The sequence below is a fragment of the Xiphophorus maculatus genome, chromosome 17 (genome assembly GCF_002775205.1).
Source record: "Xiphophorus maculatus strain JP 163 A chromosome 17, X_maculatus-5.0-male, whole genome shotgun sequence".
NCBI lineage: Eukaryota > Metazoa > Chordata > Actinopteri > Cyprinodontiformes > Poeciliidae > Xiphophorus > Xiphophorus maculatus.
The window spans coordinates 10,861,798-10,889,677 of NC_036459.1; the positions used below are offsets into that span (position 1 = coordinate 10,861,798).

Consider the following 27,880-nt stretch of genomic DNA (forward strand, 5'->3'; position numbering starts at 1 on the left):
CTCCATCTACCTGTCGAGATAATGGCTCACAAATCAGGGCTTCCCATTTGTCGTTTCCACTTAGTGAACGGGCCACCGTTCTGCTCTTTCAAACAGGCCGTTCAGGGAACACTCCCCCCGGACCAGAGCTTTTATCCAAGGTTGTGTCCTACTCAGCGGGCCACCTTTATAAAAGTATGTGCCTTTTGCCTGAGTGCATGTCATCCTGAGGGCCTCCGTAACATTCGGTCGGGCTGATATCTGTCCCCCGTGCACAAATCAACGTGTGAACCGCTCGGTTATGTCAGAAGTGTGTGAGTGTGTGCTGAGCCGACCGAGCGCCAGAGGTTCCCACCGGTCTCCGGTGTCAGATGGAGGGTAAACAGCTGTTGGCCACAAACGTTCTTTGTGGGTTTTTTGGGGTTTTTTTTCTGACACACGACCACGGCCGAGACACACATCCTGTGTGCTGTGAAGACAGTGAAGATAATGCAAAAACTCATCATCAAACGATGGCTTATGTAATAATCCTACGCCTGGCTTGCCTGATTCTCAAAAGCTCCGCGTTCTATAGGGCACGTACAGTATACGACATCTTTCAGATGTGAAAAAAAAAAAAAACTGCAAAATCTGTTACAGTTATATAAATTCATACTGAAAAAAATACAGCAATTGTCCAACAATGTGCTTTGGAGGGGGTTTTTTTTTTTTTTTTCCTCCCTTAAACTTCAAAAACCCACCACTGCATATTTGCTTCACGTTTTAACTCAATAGTTTAGGAAGAAACAATGCCTTCGGTAAACAACGCCCCAGCACTGCCTTTCTAGGCCCCTGATACTGTAAGCATTGCAATTTGATATCTTGCCAAGCAAGGTTGAGATGGGCTTTTTTAGCATTGCGATGCTAAGACACCCATGCCCTATTAAATGGTACTTCACCAAGACGTGAAGATAACTCAATCTCATGCTGCAGGAGTTATGTTTTGCGTATTTTTGCTGTTAATGCGGCTTTTAAATTTGTCATCTTTGTTTTACTTTTTCTTAATAGAAGTTACATCTGCTCCAAACGATTTAACACGGACCGTGTTTGGCATATTGAACTTTCATCATTTAGCATGGGAAACACTATGTATATACTGAAAAGACTAACATATCCCAGACAATCATAATCTAAAAATGAGAGTAGAATTGAGAAGTTAATTTATTTCAGTAACTCCACTGAAGTGAAACACATTGCATGGGTTAACTACATACATACATTTTGGAACCATCCAAGAAGGGGAATGCAATGAAGAAGCAAGAAACTGGGCAAATTGGGTCAAAGAGTTAGAGTTTCGCATGTGAAATACCGGAACTGCATAACCTCAGGTTATTCTTTGATTCGGTTTTTCATTTCAAGAAAGTTCATGTGTGGAAATGGGTGTGCACATTTTGTTAACTAATGAGCTACTCTGAATTGTTTTCAATAAGGACAGCAATGACTTTCTATAAGACAAGCTAGAATATCTGGGTTTATTTGAGCCACTCATGATAACACCCTGACTGAAGATGTGGTGTGACATCGTCTCAGGCTTTAATCTCAGCTGTTTGATACTTTCCACTGTTTGTCTATAAGACAAAATTAAAGCGACTTAAATTTTGCCCATTTTAGGACCCTTCATGGGCTAGAAATTTCTTTCATACAGCACATTTTCACATAGACTGAATGTAGCAAGATAAGAAACATTAGCTGCTTTTTGAAGCACTAAGCGGCCTCTGTGTGCGTTTTTTGTAAAAGGACCAAGAATTCATGATAGGGTTGAAGTCGGCACGCTTCTGTGATCCCTTTGAAATGCTAAGCGAGGTATAGTCACAGCTTGATATCGGCTGACTTATTTGCAGGCGACTTCCCCGATCGGTGATGTGATGCAGCAGTTATGAATGGCCTCTGTCACCGGTTGGCTGGTGAATTTACAGCAGAAACACAAGATTGTCAATCAATGTGTCACACACACACCATTTGTTGCTATTACCACACCTGCTGGACAGGTCAATGTGAATAGTGCCAAGACAGAATGAATCGCTGGGCTTCAACCAGTGGTATTTTCTTTAGTAGTGGTTATGCTAGAAGTAACACTGTATATAAATTGTGCAGTTCCACTCCAGGCCTCACCGTAGTTCCACATTGCTGCCACTATTTCATGTGTTTGGCACATTGCTTGATTTTTTATTTTTGATAAGACCGGATTTATAAATGTTTTGTGAAAGTTGCCATTATGGCAGTAGCAGCCAAAATGATTTGAACAAACTTGGGTCCAGTTTCCATTTTTTTTCCTTTTTACTTCTTCATTATATCTCAATATGTAGATACTTCTCAACACTCCTTTGCTTAACTTAAATGTCGTCTTGTCTTTCCCGTTTTGAAGAGTCACAATGCCATGTGTCACATTGCATTTAAACTCTTGGGAAACTGAAAGTCACTGTTTGCTGATACACAATCAGCAAACGCTCAAATCAGCCTGAGCAAACGGTATAACTTACAAAAAAGATTTTTTTTCAAATGAGAGAATGACTCACAAGAAACGAGTCTACACCAAAACAAACACTTCCGGTGCGATAAGAATCTTAATCCTAAGTAAATAAATAAAAATCCTTCAATTGGGTCATTGTTTGTACCCACTTGTTCCTTCTCGAGGCGACAATCTTCTTTGGAAACTTCTTTTGCCCGTGACAGTAAGAAATGACACAAAGACTCAAACTTTCTGCTTTATGACATAGCAAAGCAGGGAAATATATATACATATATATCTAAAGAAGATTAAGTTTCCTGCATACTTGAGATGAAGCAGACGCCCACCGTCACAGTTATCGCGGCATTCCCATTCCTAAGCTCCTTTTGCAAAAGGTTCATCTCGGAAAGTCATGTAAGGTTATCTCCACCGAGGTAACAATCCGAAGCCGTAACGAGGCTCAGACACTGATAGAATTATAGAGGGCGGAATATTAAGTTCGGACCTCAGTTGGCAGAAAACCAACTCCGACACCTGCATTTGTTCATTTAAATGATGTCTTCCTTATGCTTGTCTGACGATGCTCATGAGATGAAACACTAAGACGGAATAATGGCAGATTTCATGAGATATCATCTACTGGTTTTGAAAATGTGTTGTATACAAAAAAAACCCAAAACAAACAAACAAACAAAAAAAAAAATAGAACATCAACTGGAAGATCAGAGAGGAATAATTGCGGATTTTTCACAGCGTGCCTTAGCACGTCCAGTAAGATTTTCATCCTTTACCTTCTCTCCAGTGTGGCATTGATTCAGTTCTGCTTCGCTTGTATTTCATTACGGCTCAAAGAGCAGCTTCTCACCTACGCTGTGATGTGTTCATCTCTTTTTCTCTGCTTTTTTTTCTCTTTTTTTCCCCTTTTTCTCCCCCTCCACCACTCCCTGTTGCTGGTTAGGTTCCGTCCTTGGCTTAACCTGCCCCCGAAACGAGTATACATTTGCATGCATTAGTGCTCTCCCGTGGCTTGCCTGCTACCCACTGCGCCGTCGAGTCTGATTAATGATCTGAGTGTGCCACTTCTCGCAGCAGCTGAGCGGGCTGCCTGCTTGCGCTCATATCAAACATAAAAATGCAAAGTGAAAAGGGGGCTGGGGGAGGGGGGGAGGAATTTCATTTACCACAACAAAGACAAAACAAATGCTTTGCTATACAGGAAAAACTCAATAGTTATCACAATCTTTTTAAAGCACATTTTAAGTTAATGCTTAGACCGGTGTACACATAGTGCAAATGAACATTTAACATCCTGGTTAATAATTTGATCATTTATGCGTAAAAGAACACCAAAAAGACTCGAAGGGTGTGCAGCCTTAGGCCACAGGATTTTGAAATCATACGTTTCTTTTTTGTACATTTAATCACTTACTGCACAGCACTTCATCTAACATCAAATATATGCCAATATAAACATGGATAGTTAAAAATTTTGCATCTATAGTACCGTGCCTTTTTGAAACTTGGGGGAACTATGAATGTCCCCGAGGGCACAAACCGCCCGACTAAAGTTGCCGTCGAGTCTCTGCATTCATTGGACCACATTGCGCATCAGAAAATTCAACATTTAAAAATCACCAAAACAAAACATTGCATCTAATTCCATGTGCGTTGGAATACTGAACAGCTCCAGTTGTCCCCAGACGTTCGCCAAGAGGGATCACAGTTAACATATTCCATCACAAAATTGGATAGTCTCCTCAAGTTGCTCATAGGTCATTAATGTTTGCCAGACTGATTCTTCTAAATAGACTTCTAAGGTTTTTGCAAGCTTCAATATGCAACATAACTTAAAAAAATAATAAATGCTATAACAGTTATAATTTTCAGTTGTTTACATTTTGGATTTTGTTTGTGTTTGAGTTTCAAACACTTCTGAGTTCTTCATTGTCGTTTAAAAAGGTCTTGGAAAGTAATGCCAAATAGTTTAACGATTTGTGTTTAGTTTCTTAGTTTAGTATTGTGTTCTGTTCTTATTGCTCTTAGTATTATTATTATTACATCAGTTTTAGTTTTTTTTTTTTCCTTCGGTGGTTGTCTTGAACCTCGTTCAGCTTTCTTTGTGTTATTTAATGTCCTTCCATCGATGTGTCCGCTTGCTCTCCTCCGCAGCTGTTCCCAATCCCCTGATTAACTTTCCTGCATTAATATATGGTCTTTGGTTGAGCTAACAAAACTGTATTTTCTCTAACAATGCAAGTGTTTTTCACCCTTTCCATTGACAGCCACAGCACAAGACAGACTAAATTTGTTGCCACACGCTCTCCCTCTCGTGTTACATTACCTGCTCTGGGTTCTGTGGTTGGATGATGCCAAGCAGCTGTAAGTGCGGGGAAAACTGTGCAGAGAATGGCTACAAAACTAATAAATTCTTTTGGGATGTTTATATCAAAGTCCTGAAATTACGAAGAAGGACAACGCTTCATAAAGTCTACAAACGAATGGAATTCCAAGATGGACCAAATTTATATGAGTCAATTAAAACTGTTAAGATGCTGAGATTAGCCCAGCACTTTGGAAAACTGTAAAATGAAAACATTATCAACAAGAACAACATTTTGTTATTTATTCAGGCACATCTTTGGAAAAAAATAATAATACATTAAGTGTTCTCATTTCAGGTGACTATTGGTCACAACTGGTGCACACCTTGTATTCATTTACCTTTTTATTTTTATTTTTTACAAGGCAGAGAAGATGTGAACAGAAGGGAAGACACAGAGAGGGGAGGGAGCTTGGGAGACCTGACGATGAGGAAGATTGGGGGTAGCCGTGGAAACCCTCCATGCGTGAGCTGCCATTGGTCGAGCGCTCACCGTGTTCCAGCAAAGGATTGCATAGGGCATCTCTCACGTTTCCTTCCTTCTGCCACTTATTTGCTCTCCAAGTCCAGATTTTCTGCTGCAAGAGATGCGGAACAGCGGTACTCTCCCACACATTTGATTCAAAAAAAGGAGAGAAGAGGAAAGGGGCTGCAAATAGATTCAAAGCAGTCATGTTGCCTATTTGTGATCAGTTATGTCATGGTTACACCATTTTCACTTTAACACCCCGTCCTATGCCACAAATGATGCCTTGGCATAATACCACACTCTCGGCTTTATTGTGTTACTTTTTTTCTTCTTCTTGTGCTTAAATCTAGAATAACTGTTGCACAGAAACATGTCTAAATGTTGGGGAATTTTTAATACATTTTATATCGGCAGCTAAATAATGCTCTTGCAAAACTACAGTCGGTAATCTCCAGGTAATGCCTGATGAACATCATAAAGCGTTGTCATGGAAATGAGCACGAAATTGAGCTAAGTGCTCTGAAACTGAGGTGTTTCCAAGGCAAAAAGCTTCATTTAGCAAACCTTTTGACTTCTGCTATGTTTGCGGTAGACGATCGCACTTAAAAAGCAATGATTCAGAGCAAACAACAACTCAATGAGAATGACCAAGCACCTTTAAAAGTGTAGGTGCCGTGTTGCAATCAGAGTCAAAATTCTGAATTTTTGTGAACACTAGTAAGGCCTTGGTGTGCCTGATTTGCAGTCTTAAATCAGGCATGTCTTGCTAAAGTGCGCCAATAAAGAACATATGCTATTTGACTGCAAATTATAAAATCATAGAAAGTAAGAAAATAAGTACTGTTTGTTAACAGTGATGTTAGCCAAAAAACTAAGAGTTTCTTTGTCCTATACAGCAATTTCTTTTTCATTTTGTATTGGTTGCTAAGGTTTCTTGTCTGTCTGTATAGCTCTCTGTACAGACCACCTCAACACAGAGTTAACTCCTAGTTTTAAAAAACCATTAAAGCATTAGGTTAAAATAATAGACCTCTACAAACACTCTTTTATAGGTTTAGTCAACGGTAAATTAACTGTGAAGACAACAGAAGACACTGTAAGCGGAACCATCAAAGAGTCATCTGAAGACGTTGAGAACCAAAAGCAAAACATCAGCCTGCGTCTTTAGCTAACTGCTTTATTTGCGAAGACATTCAGTTGACGTGAGATGCGAGTTTATAGAAGAGTTTGTTGCCATTTGTGCTGAGTTGGATATTCTTCAAGAAATAAATAGAAAGTTATGCTGCATTTAGTAGCTTTCGGAAACTAGCTAACACCATGCTGAAACCAGAGTAGACTGTGCTGCAGAAGGAACTAGCTTAGCTGTTGACCTAACAAACAGGCTAACGTGAACATCTGGCCAATGTCTGAACATCATTGAAACATAATTTAGTGCAGCAAATTTTACTTGAACACAACCCGAAGAATCTTTGGCCATCTAAACTTATTTTGAATCAAGAGCATATACGATCAAAAGATAATTAAAAGGATGTCATGTAAGACTGTCTGCTTTCATCATCATCCACTAATCAGGTGGGGATCAAATCAAGGACGAGCTGGCAGCTCATTAAGTGAAAGGGAACCTTGGGTTCTTGTTTTGATCCAAAGTTTGGAGGTTTTCGAGTCCCCTAAGAAGACAACGGGTCATAAAAACGCCTGAAGAAATGTCGTGTTGTGCAAGTATCTGTTTTCATATCACAGGCAAGGAGACAGACAGCCACTAAGCTCCCTAGAAGAATGAAAGAATGCACTTGAAGAGAGAAAGCCGGGGAAGTGTCGGAAATTCAAGCATCTTTCTTCTAATGATTCGATGCAAAGACAGTCGCCATGGAAACACAGCGGTCCAACTGTAAGCGGATTTCACTCTTCGCCCCCTCTTGCTCTTCTCCTGACAAGGTATACAGCCGCCCCGCCGACGCCGAGCGATTGTGAAATGTTTTCTCTGGTGGAGTGTTGACAGAGGGGCTTCCAATCATTCCCTCCGCCACCCGGATTTGTCTGCATTCTGATGCACTGTTTTATTTACCGCTCTTTTTCCCTGTATATCACAGCGACAGCCTTTCCCCCCCCCCTTTTTTCATTATTGAGAAATAAAATGCTTATTCATCGAAGCTAATGTCTGAACAGACGGGAGTGCGGGGAGGGATATCATAAACGGCTTTGACTAGCTGAAGTATGACTGGGAGAACAGTTGTGCATCTGTATTGTTTGGGTGTCAGGGAGGGTGATGGAGTGTGTAGTGGCACGAAAGAAAGCGAGGGATGTCGGAGAGATGGCGAGAGAGAAATACAGAGAGGGGGAGGAGAGGCAGTTATTCACCTAAGTTGACAGCAGCAAGCTGAGGTGCTGCTTCCTTTCGGCTGCCACTCAAACCAAAATCAATTGCTGTAAAAGGCAAGGAGGAAAACGGGACTTTCTTCCATGGAGACAAATACACACAGATGGAAATCCCTTCCAACTACTCTTATTAAATCTTTTTACTCAAACTTTTTTTTTTTTTACACTTATAAAGCTTTGTAACTGGTGAAGTATAGTAGAGTGATTCCCCCCCCCCCCCCCCCCCCTCCTCTATGTGTTAGCAGAGAAGATGAGAACAATTCCCGAAAGCTTGGATCTTTAAAAAATACTCAAAGGTTGCCATCTGCATAAAAGCTACAGACTTCTATAACTTAAAGCCAAAATACATCAAACTATGATCCATAACTATCAATTAGCTTCTCACCAACTGAACCTTGATGCGTTTTGCTCACAATGCGGATTTCACACAAATTGAGACCGCTTTCTGACTCTTCACTATGGCAACAATCGGGTTATGTTGAGAAGTCACAGGCTGCCATGTCCCGGCACCAGAAGATAGTCAACCATTTCAAACTTCTGCTTCACAATGCACTACATTGTTTTGGTCTACCGCACTAAATACCACTAAAATGCATGCAAGTTAAGAGTTAATTGTACTTATCCCTAATATTGCAACAGAAAGAATATGATTTTAATCTGGCATTAAAATCAATGGCCTTGAGGACTAAAGCACAATTGATTTCCATTTCTTTGTAGTCGGTGACAAATACATTTCAGTTTTACTTCACCAGGAAGAGCCTTCATTTTGTTAAATCCACTTCACCACACGTTTCTTTGTGCAAGTCTTCTTGCAGACATTTTCCTATTTCTTTTCCAGGTCGTTGTCTTGCTTAATACGGCCCCCTGTTCCTTTTTGTTTTTGTGTTCTTTCATCTCCTTGGTTACCTGAAAATGAAAGCATGCCCTCAGCTACCATTCAGCTCTCCCAACATACACTCATTGTTCTTCACTATTCTTTATGACTCTCCTTTGCCAGTCAGCTTGTTGGGTTTCTCCCCTCTGTTCTGGCTTTATTTCTGCACAGGAAACAGCTGGCTTGTTGTGCTTAGTCCTAACTGCACACTAAGCCATGTCCATGCAGCGCACTCAGTGCGTGGTGCTAAGTTTAGGTGTGAAGACTGGTGTGAACATGTCTTTGAACTCCCAGCGGGTGTCCTGTTGAGAGAACATTAATCAGATGCTGGGCATCCGGGCTCAGACAGGCCATTCCGATGTTCATGTTTGTGACGAAGTGTTAAAATGCACACGCCATATAGAAAAAAAACTGCAGAAAGAGACAACAAAATGAATCGGTGAGGAACCAGTGGCTTTTGAAGCTTTATACACATCTGGTAGATGACTTTTTTTTGTATCCCTAAAATCAATAGTTTCTTGATTTCCTTATAGGGCTGGACTAGATGTAGGACATAGATGTCAAATTGGAGGGACAGTTTCTGTGAAGATCAACTTACAAGATTTGCAACAAATTGTCCATTGGACTTATATCCCAACTTTGACTGGACCATTCTAACACGAAAAAGCTTTAAACTAAACCACTGCATTGTTGCTTTGGCTTTGTGGTAAAACTCATAGTGTTGAAAGGTGAACCTCCACCCCGGTCTCAAGGCTTTTGCTATTGCCATACAAAGATCTGTAAGCTCTTACCTAAAGGCCGAATTCGTGGAATTAACGGCTATCAGTTTTCGTTTACGGTTTCTCCTACCTGAGCTCTGGATCGCTGCATTTTCAAAACATTAGGCCTCTTGGTTTCTACTCTGATTATTCCTCCCAGTTTATCAATATCGGTGGACAGCCTTGTCTTGGTAGGTTTTCAGTCGTTTAATATTTGTTGGTGTTATAATCTGTTGATGGATTTGGTTTACTGCTCAATCCGTTTTATACCAGATCTCTTCTGATCTCCACATTTGCACTTCATGAAACTCCAAAGTGATTCAACTTCTATATTGCTGCTACTGTTTTATGAAAAGTAGTGACACTGTTGCTCTGTACTTTTAACATTCAGTTGTTTTAATGAGACCTCTTTCGCATATTTAGGAATCCAGCATAAAATGTTTCCATTTTAGACTCACAAGGTAGAACATAAAAGTTTTGTTTTTGTCAACATCAAGCAGCATTTTTCATTCGTACATACAGGTGTGGGATAAATTTAGAAAACTGCCCCTGAGATTTTTGTGCATCTGTGACCCTGATGAATGTAACACAGTACAGACTCCATCTAGCACCAGCAGGCGGCAATTAGACAGTAACTTGCGTTCTGGTGTCGCATTGGTCAGGTGTTTTAGGCCATACACACTCATGAGCATCATGGACTCCAACACAGTAACCTACAGACACACACACACACACACACACACACACACACACTCAGGCTGATGATTTATGATAACAGAGAGGTAAAAATCGATTGGATTCGGCGTCGCATCATTAACAGCAGTAAAGTACAAAATCTCAAACACCTGCTTCGGCTTCTGTCTTGTACAAGTTTTAAAAACTCTGGATTGTTTTGCTCCTAATTCTTCACTACCTGACCTCTTTGTCACTTTTAATTTTCATTCTTTAAGTTATCAGTTCCTTTTGAGAGATTGTGATCATTTAAAAGGGTGACAGAAAAAAAAATCTGTAAAAAAAAGAAAAAGAAAGAAGCGATGTAGTCAGTTGCGTGGAAGATTAGGAAAGCTTTCATGAGTTATTTACATTTTACATCAAGTAATATATTTTCGACAATATGGCATTGGACATATTGTTCTCTAAATAAATAAATAAATAAAACCCTAATTATTACACAAGACAAAAGTTTTACTTCATGTAAGAGTAAGAGTCTTTTTCCAATTTCCCGCACTAATTAGGGCAAGAAAAAACTTTCTAGCTTTTTTATGTTATGCCATGCAACATTAAAACAAGACATTGATCAATTAGAAGAGGGGTTGCAAGTATGGAGGATTTTTTTTTTTATTATTATTTTTTTTCTAACAAAACCTACAACCACTAAGTCCTGCTTACACAACTTTAAACATGGATTATTTCTGTGTCTTGGGGAAATTCTTTTTTACTGTCTTTATGCCCTCTGACCCTCCTGCCAAAAATGCTGTATTGCCAGTGCCGAGCCAATACCATGTACCTCCTTCCTTCTTTCTTGTAATCTGTCCTGAATTAAGCCTCTTGCCACCAATGCAGAGCTAAATGGAAGGACACCGTTTTCCCTCCAAACAGTCCATTTTAGAATTCACCCTAAAGGTTCACTGTTGGTTTACAAGTCTTTTTTGACTTTGCACATCCACACGCTCATCGGACCTTTGAGGTCTTTGAACCGACTCGTTTTACAATTTCCTACAGGTCCAGGCTGTGTTCCAGCTCACTGAGCTGAAGCTCAGCAAGAACACTGCATTTTTCTGAGATTTAATTTCATTCTGTCTCCTCTTTCCACCGTCTAGTCCATTCTTTTATTTATTTCAGCTCCACATTCAATTAATCCGCTTTCAGTAAAAAACAAACAAACAAAAAAAAAAAAACATGCAGTAGTCAAAATAAAGTAGTAACAAGGTAAGAGGTGCTCTATTTAACTTTTAATATCAGGTCAGGTGTATTTTATTCAGTGTTTGATGAGTAACATTTTTTGGTTCAGCGAGTCTATTCTGTGTTTTTTTTATATAAAAGCCTAAAATATAAAAGAACACATTGCCTTTGAATGAGTTTCTGCTCAGAGAGAAAAACTCACTGGAACCTATTTCTTTAGCCTTCCTGCCAACAATATGTTTCTCCTCAATATGGTGCTATCTTTGAGTAATCCTAGCTGCCCACACACAGACATACAACATACACAGGCACACATGCATGAGGCGTTCTTGAAATGCACATTTTTTCCTCACACGCCCATATTCCCACACGCCAAAAAAGGCACGATTCTGGGCATGAACACGCGCAAACAAAGCTTCACACACAGACACACTTGCTGTGTGCAGGCACGAAACATGACACGGTTTACCTTGGCTCCAGACCCTCTGAATCACCAAGAAATCTGTCCCTGCTGTCCAAAAACCTCTTAGCCTATAAACCTCGTTCTGCTCAGGACAGCAGGCATCAGATATCAATAGATTACATTGTTGTTTTTGTTCAACGTGGCTTGTAATATAGGTCAACCGCTTTTGGCAAAAAGTGTTCTGCAAAGTGGAACGTAAACGGACTTAGAATGGTCCGTTTCTTTAATCTTGCAAAACTATGTCAAATGCAAATGTTTACTGCTTCAATGGCTCCACCATTTTGATATAGAAAAGCACTAAAATAATTTACACACATGCACTTACAGAATTACCCTAAATTCTATACTTGTCAAATATTTATAGTTTTTATGATTATATCCAGACGTAGGTCAGTGATTGAAAACGATGCAAAAACGCAGAGATCCTTCCAGATCCTAAGAAACAAAAGAACTCCTTTTCATGAGTGAGCTGGTAATGCTGCATCCACCAAACCGGCTCCTTTGTTTTTAAAGATTTCAATACAATGTCAAAGATCAAAAGGTCTACCAGTCAGATTAATGTACATTTTTTAAAACAGAAGTGGCCAAACGTAAACGTGAACAGCACAAATGTAGAATAATTTCTTAGTACTGAGATTGTTAAAGGTGTGCGAGAGCCTTGCTGATTGTTGACCTCTTAACTTTTATGAATATCTTTTAAAATTTTGCAATCAGAATCTGCACTCCCACGGAAAAAAGCTTTCCCAGTTTTGCTCCCATTTATATTACCCCTTGTGTCAATTTGTTAATTGTATTTTTTTTTTCTTTACTGGAATACATCTATCTAAATTTGCTCCCATTTAATTTCCACTTCACAAGTGTCCTTTCTTCAATTTTCTCCCCATTTGTTTTGTACCTCATTGATTTCGTCAACATGGCCTGCATATGATCTGTGTTTAATTTACTTATTTTATACAGGCAAAAGTAAGAAATCCTACCAAATATTAAACAGGGAGCACTGGCGAGGCTTGAAGGCCCCGTTGAAAACTGAGTGCAGCAAAGCTGTGTGTTTTGGAGAGTTAACGAGCTAAAGAAGATGCAGGTGATCAGTACCAGGTGTGCAGGGCAGAGTGGAGTCGACGCAGCATAAAATAACACGGCAGGTAAGTTTCATATTTTTATTTTGGGACTTGCTTAAGACAAAGGTCGAAATGCTATCAAAAAAAAAAGATCTCAAAATATCATAGTCTGAAACAAAATGAGTCATGAAAGTTATGTTCCATAAGATATTCAGGAGATTGTTAAATTAGTTTTTTTTTGTTTTTTTTTGTCATGTTGAGCCAGTATTTAGGTCAGGCACACTGACCTAAATACTGTTTATGTGCAATTACTGAATGGCTTTCTATTAAACCAACCATATCTTGTGATAGCTGAGTACACGTGGTCTGCATACTCATTATTGACATTTCAGCTTGGCTTATTATTATTATTATTATTTTTGGTCCACATTAATGCCGTAACAAACGTGAGTTGTATTTTATTACGAATTAAATGATGTCACTTGACTTAATGTCATGGTTTGATTGTTGATTCTATGTAGCATGACTTTGTGTTTTTGCGTCTGTTATGATGTAAAGCCCTGCTGAAATGTGCTGTACACATAAAATGTGATTGATTGATTGATATCAGTAAATTCTTGATGCTGCAATTTTAGACTACAATGTTTTAGCTACTGCACATTCTCTTGTCTATTCACCTTTTTCAGATGAAAACATTTGGAGATTGACTACAATAGGTAAATCTAAAGTCTTCAAATTTAAATCACATAATTTAAACTTCTTTCTAAAGCAGCTCTGCACAGAGTCAAGGCACTTAACCCCAGATTGACTTAGTTTTGGTGTATAGATGTAAGTGTGATGAGGCTCTAGTATAAAACACTTCAAGTAATCAGTTTGACTAAAAAAGAGCTAAATTTAACCCATTATGCAATTTTCATCAGATATGGGATGAAGTGGAAAACTTTAAAGACAGTACAGGAAAGAAGATTATGGTATGGAGATAATTTTCTTTAGGCACAGCGAAGCTAGTCAGAGTTGAAAATTAATGTTCGCAAACACTCTGCACTAACCCAACTTGAGATTGAGCTGTTGTACAACGTAGATATGCGCGTCTGGAAAACTAATTTTTTTTATTTTTATTTCAGCATAAGATTTCATGAGGTGGCTGAATAAAAATATGTCATAATTTCTCATATTTATTTGCTGTTTGTAAAATGTTTTGAAAATTACTAATGCTTTTTTTTTTTTTTTGCCTCCCAGCTGTGCTCTACTTTGTGTTGATCTATTAAATCAAATTGAAATAATAAACATGAATGTTTGTTTGCGTGGAAAATTCAAACTACAACCAACAAATACATTTTTATAGTTGTAGTTGAAAGTTTAGCGCTGAACACATTTCCTAAAAAGTTCACTAAATACTGTACACCCTCACATGCTGCCTCTGATCCCTTTTCTGGGCAAAAATGAATCAATATGAAACTGATGTTAAGAACAGCCCTCCTTGTGTGTGATCTAATTACACCTCCTCCTCCTCGTGTCCTGCTCATCTTCCTCCTCATTCTTTTCTCGCACCTCCTCGTTGCGATGACAAAAAAGCAAAACTGGCAGCGGTGGCGATGACAAACAGCCCTGTCATCGCGCAGTAATCCTGTAATATAAGCAAAATGAAGCAAGAGCTTGATAATGAGTGCTCTGAATAAGACCGATATACTGTGGAACGTGTGGTCTAAATGTGGAACATTTCGGATGGCTGTTATGAATTGGATTATGGAGCCACGAGATGAAGGGGGGAATGAATCACCTCAGCTTGGAGAGTCTTATTAGAGAGTTTTATCATTAAAAGAAGATAGTCAAACGATAAAGGTAACTCTGTGCCGGATGATTTCTCCAAAGACGTGCCAGGCTTGTCTTATCTTTATAAGTATGACGGTAAAGGCAATTAATCTGGCAAGGAGAGGGAATGATACGTAACAGCCAAATGATGGAGCTCATCATCATCAAAGATAAGAGATGAACCTTGAGACATAAAAGCAAAGAAATACATACTTTGGTGCTTTTCTTAAGATATTGTTGAACACAGCTGTTTCCAACCCGCTCAGTTCGTGGGGCGGATTTCTCAGAGCAGGAAATGAGGAACAAAGTTTAATGATGAGTTATCTACTTATTTGAGCTTGTGCATTTCATACTCTGTAAAGTGAAAAACCCAGATTGTTTTAGCAATGAGGAGCCATGTTTATTAGAATACAAATTAATTTCAGTAGAATTAGGGAGCGGAGAGGATAGAAGAGCCCGTCAGCATTTCTGACTTCAATCCCACTGAACACTTTGTGCTGTTTGTGCTAGAGTGATCAACACAAGTATGTTTATTGACTTCTTGATGAGGATGGTATGTCATCCCACAGTAGTGTTTGATCAAGCAGGTAATCACGCACATTTTACTGACTTTTTAGCTGCATAAAAAGTTTAATTCTCAACACATCCTGTTCATCCAAGCCTATAAACACAAAACATGAGTACAAACTCAACCTTCTTCAAGTGCTACAAAAGACCCCAGACTTAGTTATTATACAAAGTCTATCAACTGATGTACACATTTGTGACTTAGGAGTAAATTATACTTTAGACATGAAGTGAGACAATAGATTAATGGACCACTGCCAATCGGGACGCAAACGCACATAAACATTAACCGAAAAAGCCTGCAGTCTTTTTTGGTTATATAACAATTCCTCAGCAGTCCTCCAAATGCATCAACTTTCAGGGGCCAAATACTGATGGCAGAAGTCTGAGCGTCTCAGTATCACAGGAGCCCGTGGACATCTGGGAATGTCGAGGTGCTGAGCGGTCAGAGAGATGTGAGCTTGGCTGAGGCAATGACAGAGAAAGGTTGGTGGGGGTCTCAGACAGATGTCGCTGCCAAGGCTGAAGGTTGGGTGGGCTGAGCACAATGCGCCAGCAGGGCGACTGCTCAGGCTGGGGCGGAGGATGAATAGAAAAAAGTTGTTCTCAATCTGACGAAAATGTGGACGATGCAGTCTGTCAGGTCGCCAATCTGTCAGCACAGTGCCTCAGGTCCCTTCTGGCCGCACAACACACAGCGCTGCCTCATTTTGTGCTCTTCCATTCACATATCTTGTCCTTACGTGCCCTCTTTTACCCACCACTACACCTCACTTCAAAGTGATTTTTGCCATAGGGAGATCATGGATTATATTACTTTTCCCTTCCTGATTTGACTTCAGTTCAATAGTATGCTTATGTCATGCCTTTCATCTCTACGTATACATAACCATGTATGGTAAGGTCAATGAACTAAAGTGAAGAAAAATATAAGTTATACACACTTCCATCTGTACATTAAACATGGTATGATCACAGGCTGCTTGGTTTTAGATGCATAAATTTGAATAGTTGAATTATACTGACATCTGCTGGCAGAAATATAGCATTGCACTTTCTTCTCTTACGGGGGGAATGTTTTTCTCCCTGGTAACAAACTATTGATCTAGATTCAAAGATCCTAATATTTTAAAAGATGTCTTTCCTGTTATGTATGCTAAGCACTTTAGTGCTGGCATTCTTATCATAGTGAAAGATTGACTTTTTTGCACTGGAAACAGTATTTATATTTTTTGGATAATTTACTGCCACTTCACTAACAACAAAATACACTAAAGTATATAAAATGCCTTTTAGTGTTAATTATTTGCAGTGCTGCTTTTAATATACTTAAATTACTACTACTCCAGTCCACTGTCTTTTAATATATTAATAAAAAAAAATACGCTGGCATTTGTGAACATTGAACAATAACATAAAATGATTCTGGGGAATCTTAAAAATAGTTAATCAAACTCTCTTTGAAAGTTGCAAATCCCGGGTGCCACGGTGGAGCATGTCAACCATGTATTTAGGCTTTAATCCTCAATGCAGCCGTCATATTGTTTTATTTATTTTTTCTTTTTGACCGATGTCTTCCCCCTCTCGCACAGCCTATTCGCATGTCTAACCACTCTCAAATAAAGGCCACTAGAGCTGATGAAACCTATATAAAAGAATGAATAAGTGCAAAAAAAAAAGTTGAAGTTGCAAATCATTAAACTGCTATAGAGCTGCCACTGTAGTGACGGAAAAACTTCCATCTCAATTGCCACCTAATCTCCTAAGTACATTATGGGTATCTCATAGTTATGAGTGAGTTATGACATGGCTTTTTCCTTATTATGACTCGACTAAGTCAAAGTCATGAGATGGTTGAGTCGTAATCATGAAATAATGATCCGATCATCATTCTGACTTGGCTACCTCATAACGATGAGATATGAATTCTATTTTGTATTTTATCAGTGTTGCTTCGGTGAGTTACTGTCATACAACTGTAGAAGAAAGATATGTATTGCTGTTATGTCATGACTATGTTAGGCTCTGTTGGAGGCAGGGAGCTTGTGAGGATACAGCTGGAATGCATTCTTTAGAGTACTATTCACTTGACAGCAGCATTGTACATTGTGTATTTGCTTCTGATTCCTGTTGCACAAGAGTAACCATAGCATTTAACACAGAGACATTTATATCTTACACTTTTATGGGTCTTTTCATTGTCAAAATGCCTTTTTTTACCCCTCTATAAATTTCCAGTTGTCATAGTTCTGTCTAAATTTTAACCTTATCAATAACAAATAAAGCATCCCAAGCTATCAAAAAGCTATCTGGCCTTCTCATGCTTTGGAAAGTCCTGCAAATATAGTCGGCTTACTGCACACATAATCCCTTTATACACTGTGTTATGTGAGAGGACCAATGTAGGGGTCATTTATGCATGATGGGCAAGATCTCATTTTAGTCTTGTATCACAAGGCTCTGGCTGTGGTCCAAGGAGTTGGTTCTTCACGTCCACAGCAGGGTCACTCAGTGGCCTGACATGAACTTGGGTACAATTTATCTTTGGATTTTTCTGGTCTATTAAAATGACTTTTTTTTTTCTTTTTTTTTTTTACAGTTTTGTTTTCATAAAAGTTTGCAAAACTTTTGCAAACTTTTATGACTGAATCACACAATGACTTTTAAAATCCCTTTTGTACCATGTCAACAACAGATATGAGCTTGAAAGGTAGAATTTTGCAAATACACAATGTACAGTGCTGCTGTCAAGTGAGTAGAAGTTTGTCAGGAAGAATTTTACATACTTCCTGACAGCAACAGTCCATAAAAAACATCCTGTCCACATTTGTGATGTGGAAGAGGAGAATTTATTTTGTAAACAACAGTCTGAAACTATTGTTTGCATTTTCATTAGGTGTTTCATAATGCAGTGGCCCTCAAACCCTTGTCCTCAGGTTTCACTGTCCTGCATATTTTAGATGATCCCCCACTCTAGCACACCGGATTCAAATGATTGGATTACCTCCTTAGCATACCTCCAATTGCTGCAGAAGCCTGTTGATCACTCATTTATTTAAGCAAGGTTTGCAGCAGCAGGGAAGCACCTAAAACATGCTTTAAAATTAGCCCTGAGGACCAGGGTTGAGGTCCTTTTGTTATAATGAAAATGTCAGGGTGATGAGCAGGGTTTGTATTTTTTGGAATGCTCTACAAATTAGACCACATTCTGATTGGATATGAAGTGACTGTGAACATTAATTTTTAAGCTCTACCACATATTGTGATCTTGATTTCAGCCTTTACTAGTGCATTCAAGCATGGGTGTGTTTTGATCTAAATCATTAAACTGCAGCCATGATTGTATGTTTAAAGTAAGGTGAACATACAAGTCAGTCCCTACAAGTCAGCCAGTGCTGCAGAATTAAGGTGCTTAATGCTGCCACTACTGTGTCTTGGAGCCATTTGGAGTATCAGTCCTCTGCCCCATATTTTCATCTACATGTAGGCCTCAAGGTTCAGTTTGGGTTACATGCGAACAGAGTACCTTCTTCAATATTTTGATTTTGGCAAAATGTGAATACCTTGAAAATGAGCGATGCTTATCCCCTCTGTGTACGATGCAGATTCTTCTATAATCACTGACTGTTGCAAGCTTGTCAATATTACAAACAGCCTTCTCTCTCTGGCCAAGCACAGTTAATTGAGATTCTGTACTTGTTTCTTGGCTTCTTCCTGATCACAGCTACTTTTTGTCTGCACACACTGTAGTGGATGTGCCAGGTGCCCTTTGACGAGTAGCCCTCCACTCCGTCAATGCTGGCTTATTGCCACATAGATAAAAGTGCCAGCATGGAAATGGAGCCAACTTACAAAAGGTCAACATACCCCAGATGGGCTCAAGTAACTCCTAGTGAAATGCACCGTGACTCAAGATGCCTGTGTGTTGCAAACAGTGTTACCAGCTATTTGACCAAACAGGTACACACAAATCAGAAATTATGGTGCTTATTGTTCTGCCAAAGCTCTTCAAGGCATGATGACTTGTTTGAGTATAACTAGGAGATGTGAAAGTATAAAGTACAGAGGACTCAACTTGACATCTCGGAGACTTTACCTTGTTGCTAAAGCTAATCTTGAGGAAAACTTTGTGGTGTTATGAAACGCATTGTCCCGCTGAGAGAATCTATACAGAAGTGGTGACTTTGTTGCCTTACATGGATGTTTTCTTCAATGTGGGATGAACCCAAAATTTCCGGAAGAAGCCCATGCATCCAAGAAGAATGGGTACAAACATAAAAGGTTCTGGCCAAGCAAAATATGTTAATCTTAATTAATGTTAAACAAGAAATTATTATCAAAAGGTAGAGGATAATCCTTGTAAATACATTTATTGAATGTCACAACATTCACTTTGTTCAGTCTCATACATTGTGAAGTAGTATTGGGCCCAACAAAAAAAAACACAGCAAGTTAACACACATAGGACAAATACATCTATGTATTTTGTAGCATTACAGCAAATCTGCAGTTCCATTTGAAGTTCAGTAGTTGAATACCTCAAAACAAAAGAAATGAAAGACTTCAGGGTTCAAACTACTTGTGCTCCTGATCCAAGTTGTTAGGGTTACAAGATTGCATTAAAAAAAAGGCAAAATAAAAATCCACAATTGCACAAACGCACAATCAGCATATTGCACTTGGTGTTATTTATTCTTAAAATGTGATTTTTCCATATTGTCTCATGGAAATGCAGCATTTCCATTCTGCATTTGAGCATAATGCAGAATACATCAAATTTAACCTATTAGGTAGTCTTTTTGCTTGTCATCACCTGGTGCCTCTTCCACTTAAAAATCCACCAAGACATTGAAAATATGTAGAGGGCAAAGAAGGCCGGGAAGTCATAGAGGAAGACCACGACGAAGAACCCACCAACCAGGAGTATGCAGATTAGTAATCTAGTAATGTGGATGATTGTGTATAATATAGTCCACCAAAAAAAGGCATCAGACTCTTCTAATTTGTCCGAGGAGCTCTGGTGTTTGTAGGAAAGGTGTGAAGACTGATTAACACTCTCTGTGTCAGCAAACGTGCAGCTTTCTATTTCAAAGTCTTTCGTCTGATGAGAAACTGATCTGACTTTAATTTGTGAGCTGTTCTCCTGATCCTTTGGAGAGCTAAGATATTGGGCTGGTTTAAACATTGGGTCCTCATTATGAACTATTGGGCTCAGATTGGCAATTGAATCCAAATCAGTCTGCAATTCAGAGGGACTGTCTGTGCGCTCTATCATGGGAAGCAGATGAATTCTGTCTTTCAGAGAGTATTCATTGCATTCAGTAATTAAGACTGGCTCTGATCCTTGGCAGGGTTTTACAGCTGGATCTGCTGGAAATTCAGTCAGTGAAAATGCACCTGAATCATAGGTGTCACTCAAGTTTTTCTGGTAGTCTTCAGTCGCATCTGTGACCCTGCTTCTCAAGTCATCGGCAGTATTTGTATGCCAAGCAGACGTTTGTAATTCCCGGGCAAAGACCTCTTCCCAGATGCTACAAACCAAATTGTCTCCAAATCTCTCTATGAACATTTGTTCAATTCCTGTCTGTGTCACGTCAAGTGCGGCACTATTGCCAACTGTAATGGGATCTTTTATTCCCTCTGCCATTTTGTTGTATTCAACATGTGGAGAAGTCTTAACTTTTGCTGATGATTCTTGTTCTTTCCAAGCATTTCCATTCTCCCCCTGAGGGCTCTCTGCATTACCTATCAACTCTCTCACTGCCTCTATTTTAAGCCTTCCAACACAGACTCTCTCATCTTCCTTACTAAGATCTTGTTTTGTTCCTCTCAATGTTTCAGGTCGGAGTTCTACCAAAGTGTCTTTCTGTGCACAATTCTCCTTTGCCATTACTTCAGGATTTTTGTCTCTGCCTGAATTTGGCTTTTGAGTCTTTGAATCTGTCTGGGGATCTATCAATCTTGGTTCGACCACCTCCAAGTGGTTAAGATTATATCTATGAGTGGGGCAAGATATTTGTGTATCATGGCTAGTTTGGCAAACTATAGCTTCCAGTGTATCGACAGTGGGACTTACACCCGCAGAAGAGCTTAGTTCTTTTTGCTCTATTACTTTTCTGTCACAACTCAACTCTTCTTGGACTGCTTCAGATTTCTGGTCACTGTGTTGCTTTATTTCTGTGACAGGCAAATCTCCAGTTGTTTCAACATGCAGATTTTCATCCACTTGGACAGACCACGACTGTGCATCATGTTCTTTTATAAGTAACAAAGATTGTCTATCTTCTTGTTGCAGTTTTACCACATCAAACATTTGTATGAGCTCACTATCTTTATCAGTTACTTCCTCCATTTCTTTGTTTTGTGTCTCAACAGCTCCGACTTCATTCTGTACTACATCCATCTTGCAGTAATTGGATGAGCTAGCTTCATTCGCTTCCATTAAAATGTTTTTGGTTTTCTCTAAATTTCCGTCATACCTTTGCTTTGACTCAAACTCATCTATGTGTCTTGTTGCTTTTTTTGGTTCATTCTCAACCATCTCCCTGTTTTGGTTTTGCCTGAATTCCTCATACTGGATTTTATCTCCATATCTTAGAGGCGTATTACATTCTTTGCTTTCCTGTGGCCTAAATATTTCCTCTTCTGTTGGCACTTTCTTTGCTGCATAGTTCATCATGATCTCCTCCTCCTCTCCTTGCCTGGATGCAGAGAAGTCATACCTGGCCCTGTCCCTTGTCTCCTCCCTGATTGTCTCCCTAAATGCCAGGATGTCACCTACCGCATTGTGTGCAGTCCCTGTAACCTCTCGTTCCCCGCTCCAAGAAAGCCCCCCATCCTGCCTTGCATCTGGCGAGATTGTATCAACATTGCTGGCATTCGGAGTCTCTGGCATTACTGTCATGTCTGTTGTCTCCGATTCCCCTGAGCTTGTTACTGAGTCAGCTGTGTGCAATGCGAGGGGCTCGCCTTCCCCTCTTCCTCCTGTTCCTATTATTTCTTTGCTTTTTTGCTCCCAGTCCTCGTGTCTGTGACACTCCGTTGGACTGTCAACGTTGCCCTCGGACAGAGGCAGTGCCCTCTTGAGGTTAAATTCCTGTGGAGTGTCTGTTACAGAGTTTGTCTGTGACCTTTGGGATGGGTCTTGCGTCGCTGTGTTGTCATCTCCTGTGCAGCTGACACATGCCTCTGCCGGCTGATCGTCCTTAGTGTTCAAGGCAACGACAGCCAACAACGTTTCACAAGTGTCTGACAGCAGCTGACACGCAGCTAAGGTTTGTAAGGTGGTGGGTGTATCTGTCCCCTCCTCAAATTCTTGACTTTCTTCAGAATATTGGATTTGCGGCTCCTTATCATTTGAAGGAAGCACCGATGCTGCTGTCTGGAGCCACTCTGACTCTGGGACATCAGAGTGGTGCTTGCAGCTGGGCCCATTAAGGAAAACCTGCCATTCATCAGTCACATAGGTTTCTTTAGTGTTGCTATCATGTGTAGTTTTAGAAAAACTCTCCCACATATCATTAACAGATGGTGTATTTTTTTCTGACTCTTTTGACAAAGTCACTTTATCTCTCCCAGTCAGGATGTCATTGCCATCAGCAGTGCCCGGCTGATCTGGTGTATGGCTGTTCCAGTCCAATGTTAGCAAAGGAATCTGATGGTAGGTAAGTACCTGTGGACTCTCACTTGATTGCATCTTTTGGGATTTATAGAGATAGCTGGCAGAGTCACCCCGTGCAGCTGACACATGCTGCGAAACCTTTAGGCCACAGGCTGAGTCATTTGAAAATCCCTTTGGTTGCTGCTGCGCCCTCCGGCAGAGGTAGTCCTGCACACGTGCCAAACGGATCGCTCTACGCCGCCTTTTCACGCTTTCCACCTGTCAAGAAAGCAAAAAGTCAAAGGTCAGGCTTGGTGTTCACTTCAGCTAATGCACAGATACCACCTGAACTGTTTAGAGTTTAAGGTCATCAGCTGAACTAAATCGCAGAGCTGGCATTCACTGAATACTTTTTGTACAATTAATGTGATGATGCAATGCTCTGTAACACTCCAGAAACAGCTTCTCATCATCTTGTCTTAGTTTACATAATCAGCTTTTCTGCGTGTGTGCAAGCAGGCTACTTTTAGTTGTAGCTGTCTGTGTGTTGGTGAAATCAAATGGCTTCAAAAGTGTCAAGTTACCTGAGCTTCTATATATTGCAGAGGTGAACTTAACTATGTTCAGAATGATGTGTGTCTCTGACTCTATTGTCGCTTTTACTCTCACAGAAAAAACAATGTTTGTGTATTTAGAATAGAATTTAACTTTATTTCAATACCTTGTTTTGCCAATATATGAAGTAGTTGGATAATATTTCAAGGTTTGAAAAAGGTTGTTTGTCTCTGTCTCACCCAAGGTTTTTGGTCTTCATGATGAAGTGATGACTCCACAAACGTCTTTTCTACTTCATGTGTCCATTCCCCATCTGTGGAAGAAATGCAAGAGTGCCAAGACTTGTTTCACATGTGTTACACAAACCAGTTATTGCAAATGCTCATTTTAGTTCTTGCATAAATAAGAAGTTGCCTTATACACACCTGTAGCAGCAATATTAGTGTGTATGATCTCCTTGGACTTCTCTTCTGTGTCTCCATTCCTGTGGTTTAAAGAAGTATTTAATTAAATCACAAACACAGTGCATACTTACAGTACTTGCTCAATTCCATTTGTGAGCTTAGTGGAAAACTCACACTCAGTGGAAAGTAAAGTGATTCTGACTAGATGTTTTCTGAGGTGTGCCTCTTTGACTTTGCATCTCTGGAGATTGAAAGTCGTGTCCATTATTCTTTGTAAAACATGCTCAAACTCTGTCTGATTGGATCAGTAGTGTTGTGAACATCCCCCCCACAACCCTAAGTCTTCAGCAACAGGTTTGCAATTGGATTCATGTCTGAACTTTTTCTCATGCTTTGATCTCAGCCATTCCCTTGTAGCTCAGGCTCAAATAGCTTTTCTATTATGATTATCTTGTATTTTTTTGCTCCTACCATCTTCCAACCAACTCTTATCAACCTTGATGTCACTGCTGGAAGAAAATGTTTGTTTTTTTTCACCATGAGGATATTCAAGCTCAAGCTGACTTTTCCACTATGCACAGCTTACCAATGACTTTCATCTCTCTACTCTTTCATAAAGGCCAGGTTTGAGTAGGGCGCAAGTAATAGATGCCCTGTCGTAATACTGCCATAACCTGATCTTTCAGTTTAGGAGGATGGCCATCTTTTGTTAGGTCTGCACTTTGGACAGATGCTCCCAAAGCTTACTAGCCCATATTTGTTTCCATCCTTTGGCTGTTTGTCTCTGGAGGAGCTGCAGAGGGCCTTGGCCATGTGGTATTTGTTTGGTTAAATGACAGCAATAGTGATGCAGCATAAGATGGTGAGTAGCATAAATGAAGCACAGAGGTAGAGGTGAAGTCAGCGGTGTGTTCTTTTTAAAGGTGCCGAAAAAGCACCACATTTCTGGCCAGTATTAAGCCAGTATACTGGTAGAGATCAGTTATAGTCCATAACTGCAATATTGGTATCGGACATTGGTGTGTCCGTATTTATAACATGATGGTGCATTAAACTTCTCCACAACACACAGTGACCTATCAGCTATACAGGTGGTGCATGAGTGAAACTCCTTTCAGTAGACTTCATGAAGAGTGTTGAAGGTCTATGTACAGCACATTTTTAGATTTTTCACCTGTAAGCAAAAATGTTACCATATAAGATTGTCCTTCTGCTTCACAATGTATGTATTGTGTTGACCTGTTATAGAAAATGTCAATAGAGTTTTCTGACTGTGGTATTAGTGCAGCAAAAGGTGAATTTTTTATTTTTTTTTATCAGAATACTTTTAAATGGAAATATTACTTACTTTTAGAGAAATATTATAAGTCACGTCCAAATAGATGAGCTACAGTAAGACATCATGGAAACCCGAACTGACATTTGACCATAAAAGGGGAAATGTGTTCAGTGGGCCAAATACCCCTCACCAAGTAGTTATATAACAACTTAGTATAAACAGACAATGGGCCATACAGCAGGGCTTTTATTGCTTTCACCTTCATCTAATGAGAGGAACAGCACAGAGTAAATAAACCCCTCACACTGTCTCAGATTACTGCTTGGGGCCTTTCTTTGCTTCTCTCTGTTTTTAAGCAAGCAGTCAGAAAGTTCTTGACTTGTCTCACCTGTTGGCTTTGAGACAACTCCTCTTGCTCTTGTAGCTGCTGGTCTCCTCTTCTGTTTGGGTCACGCCTTCTTTTACTTGTGCCTTTTGATGGCAGAACATCACATAGTTCATCCCGTTGTTATTAGCCCAGAAAGTGCCCATTGGAGTTTCGTATCGGAGGCAGAACTCCACTCTAGTTCCTTCTTTCTCAAACGGAGGAACCACAGTGTACCTGAAAGTGAACCGGTCTGTTTTTCTGTCACTGGACCCTGGTACGTAATCTGCCAGCAGGTCAAAGTAGCTGCTCCAGCGATCCAGAGTTAACCGAGCAAAGACTGTCTTATTGTAGCAGAGGTTCACCACCCGGACGATGCCACGGAGGGTTGTTGTTCCAGGAAGAAGCTCGATGCTCTCCAGCTCAACCATCTGCTCGCACAGCCTCTGATCCAGCTCTTCTGTGGATGAGGGGACAGTAAACAGGCAAGACAGATATATTTCTTCTGTTGATTTGACTATATTCCTCCCATTTGACCAGCTAGGCTCTGGTTCTGTCACCTCAGCGTTGTCAAACTCCTTAACCGAAACCAGGTTCAGGCCAAATGCATCTGCGAACGACACCTTCCTTCGGATAACAGGCGGGGGCTCCGGTTCTGAATCCTCATCGGTTTCTTCCTCTGTGCTGGAGACAACTGGAGAAGAGGCTTCCATTTCTCCTTCATCTTGTTCCCCATTTTGTTCATCATCCTCCTGCTCCTCAGTCATCACCCGATCTTTGATATGGGATTGGACGTCCAGACCCTCCATGGCGTGTGGTGGTCTGGGAAGGCCGCTGCTCACCTATCCTACTGTTTGTCTGGCTTGTAGGGTGGCACAGACCGAAGTGGCTTTAGCCTGGCTGCAGCGATACTGTGTGGGGGAGAGCAGGAAGAGGACGTGACTTGACAGATGGAGTACGGTTACAGCTGAGCGCTGAGAGTCTGAGCCAGGCCTAATAATAGGACACAGCTCAACCAGGCTGACCCTTTATCCTTTCTCCCCAAATATGCGCACTTCTTACTGGGGGCAAAATAGAAATACAACCTTATCCAATAGAGGTCTCACACTGAAGGTCTATTTCTTTTTTTGTTTTGTGTTTTAAATGGAACTTTCCTTTTTAGCAGTAGGAGCGCTCTATCCTGTGTGATCAAATAAAAGACACAAATCTTCGGACGTTCAAGCTGCATGCAGTTAAGACTGTGCAGTTCAAACAGCTGGCTCTGCCTGACCGACGTGTCCGCTTGCAGCAGAGTGTCATCCTCCCCTGTGTTGCAGACCTGACACTGACCACTGACCCCAGGGGATTAAAAGGGAGAATTCCCACCAATACTCTGTCGAATTAATAACAACTTTGTTGCTGTACCTTGGAAGCTTCATGTGTTAAGAAAGCCTTTGTGACAGTGTTTGTATCCTATCCATTTTGACATGTTGATACCCTGGACTTGAGTGTGCTGTACTGAAATTTTTATCTGCTGGACCACACAAAACGGCTTACATAACATTAAAGTTAATTAACCTTTTGTTTCCTGACCAAGAAAAGCCCCATATATGTAGCTTTGTGTGCATTTGTTGAACACCTTTTACTCTGATCCTAATATACCCAGTGCAACCAATTATTTTTTAAAGTTATTGTTCTTATAACTTTCTTTATGTTTTTCAGTTTCAGAATTGCTATATTTGGGAAAAACAAACAAACAAAAAAATTTGCACATCACCCTGAACACACTATTGCCACAGCAAAACGTGGTGGTAGCTGTATCATACCATAGGAATGCTGATTAGAATTGATGGGGTGATGAATAGAGCTAAATCAAAGACAAATCTGTCAGAAAACTTGTTGGTTTTTGCAAAAACTTAACTGAGGCAGAGGGTTCACTGTGCAGCAGTGCAAGAACTCTAAACATGCAGCCAGGGTTAGGTTGAAATAGCTTAGATTAAAATGTGTATGTGTTGAATGGCCCAGTCAGAATCCCAACCTAAATCCAGGTCTGTTGCTATAGACTTAAGGTCGTAACCTTCCTGTTCAGATGCCTTTCATCCAGTCCCAATAAGCTGCTATTTTGCGAGCATGAACATACAAAACAATTCAGTCTTTATTTGCAAAGCTGGCAGAAACGTTGCCCAAAATGTATCAACTGCCACTTAGCAAGCGGTTTGGCTAAAAAGTTATTATACACTGCAATTTTTGTTTTTTCATTTGTAAAAAAAAAATATGTTGACAATTACATATTTTCAACTTTGCTACATTGTGTTGGTCTAGCACACGGATTCCTAGAAAAAAATGAATTGAGGTATGTGGTTGCAACATGCCAACATTTTAAAAGTTCAAAGAGTTTGAGAACTTTTGCAATGTAACCACTTACAGATGATTTGCAATTATTGCCATGCAAAGCCCCCCGATGCACTTAATCTTGATCAGCAAAACGTATAACTGTTCCTTTCTGGACTTTCTGTTTTTCTCTTCCAACCAAAACTACCTTACATAAGCAGTGTAACCTTAGCCCATGAGCA

At 40.0% G+C, this 27,880-nt stretch overlaps 1 protein-coding gene across 2 annotated transcripts; it reads right to left on the minus strand.

The window, feature by feature from the left end:
- Window positions 1-19,480: 19,480 nt before the first annotated feature.
- ppp1r3a (protein phosphatase 1 regulatory subunit 3A) lies at window positions 19,481-26,965 on the minus strand. Of its 2 annotated transcripts, XM_023349772.1 has the most exons (5): window positions 25,889-25,963; window positions 25,353-25,788; window positions 23,707-23,765; window positions 23,521-23,594; window positions 19,481-23,005 (listed from the first exon to the last, which is right to left on the minus strand). In XM_023349772.1, exons 2-5 carry the CDS (start codon window positions 25,757-25,759, stop codon window positions 19,913-19,915), a joined length of 3,633 nt encoding a protein of 1,210 aa, XP_023205540.1. In that variant the 5' UTR covers window positions 25,760-25,788; window positions 25,889-25,963; the 3' UTR covers window positions 19,481-19,912. The 2 variants fall into 2 exon arrangements, with proteins under 2 accessions (XP_023205540.1, XP_023205539.1); XM_023349771.1 differs by having other exon boundaries at window positions 25,353-26,965.
- Between the last annotated feature and the right edge of the window lie 915 nt (window positions 26,966-27,880).

Excerpts from the sequence above, each read along its gene's own strand:
- ppp1r3a (XM_023349771.1), bottom strand. The coding sequence starts at position 26,137 with ATGGAGGGTCTGGACGTCCAATCCCATATCAAAGATCGGGTGATGACT. Across the intron at positions 23,766-25,352 it reads AGTTGTCTCAAAGCCAACAG|GAATGGAGACACAGAAGAGA; the intron begins GTGAGACAAGTC and ends TTTAAACCACAG. Across the intron at positions 23,006-23,520 it reads ATGAAGACCAAAAACCTTGG|GTGGAAAGCGTGAAAAGGCG; the intron begins GTGAGACAGAGA and ends CTTTCTTGACAG.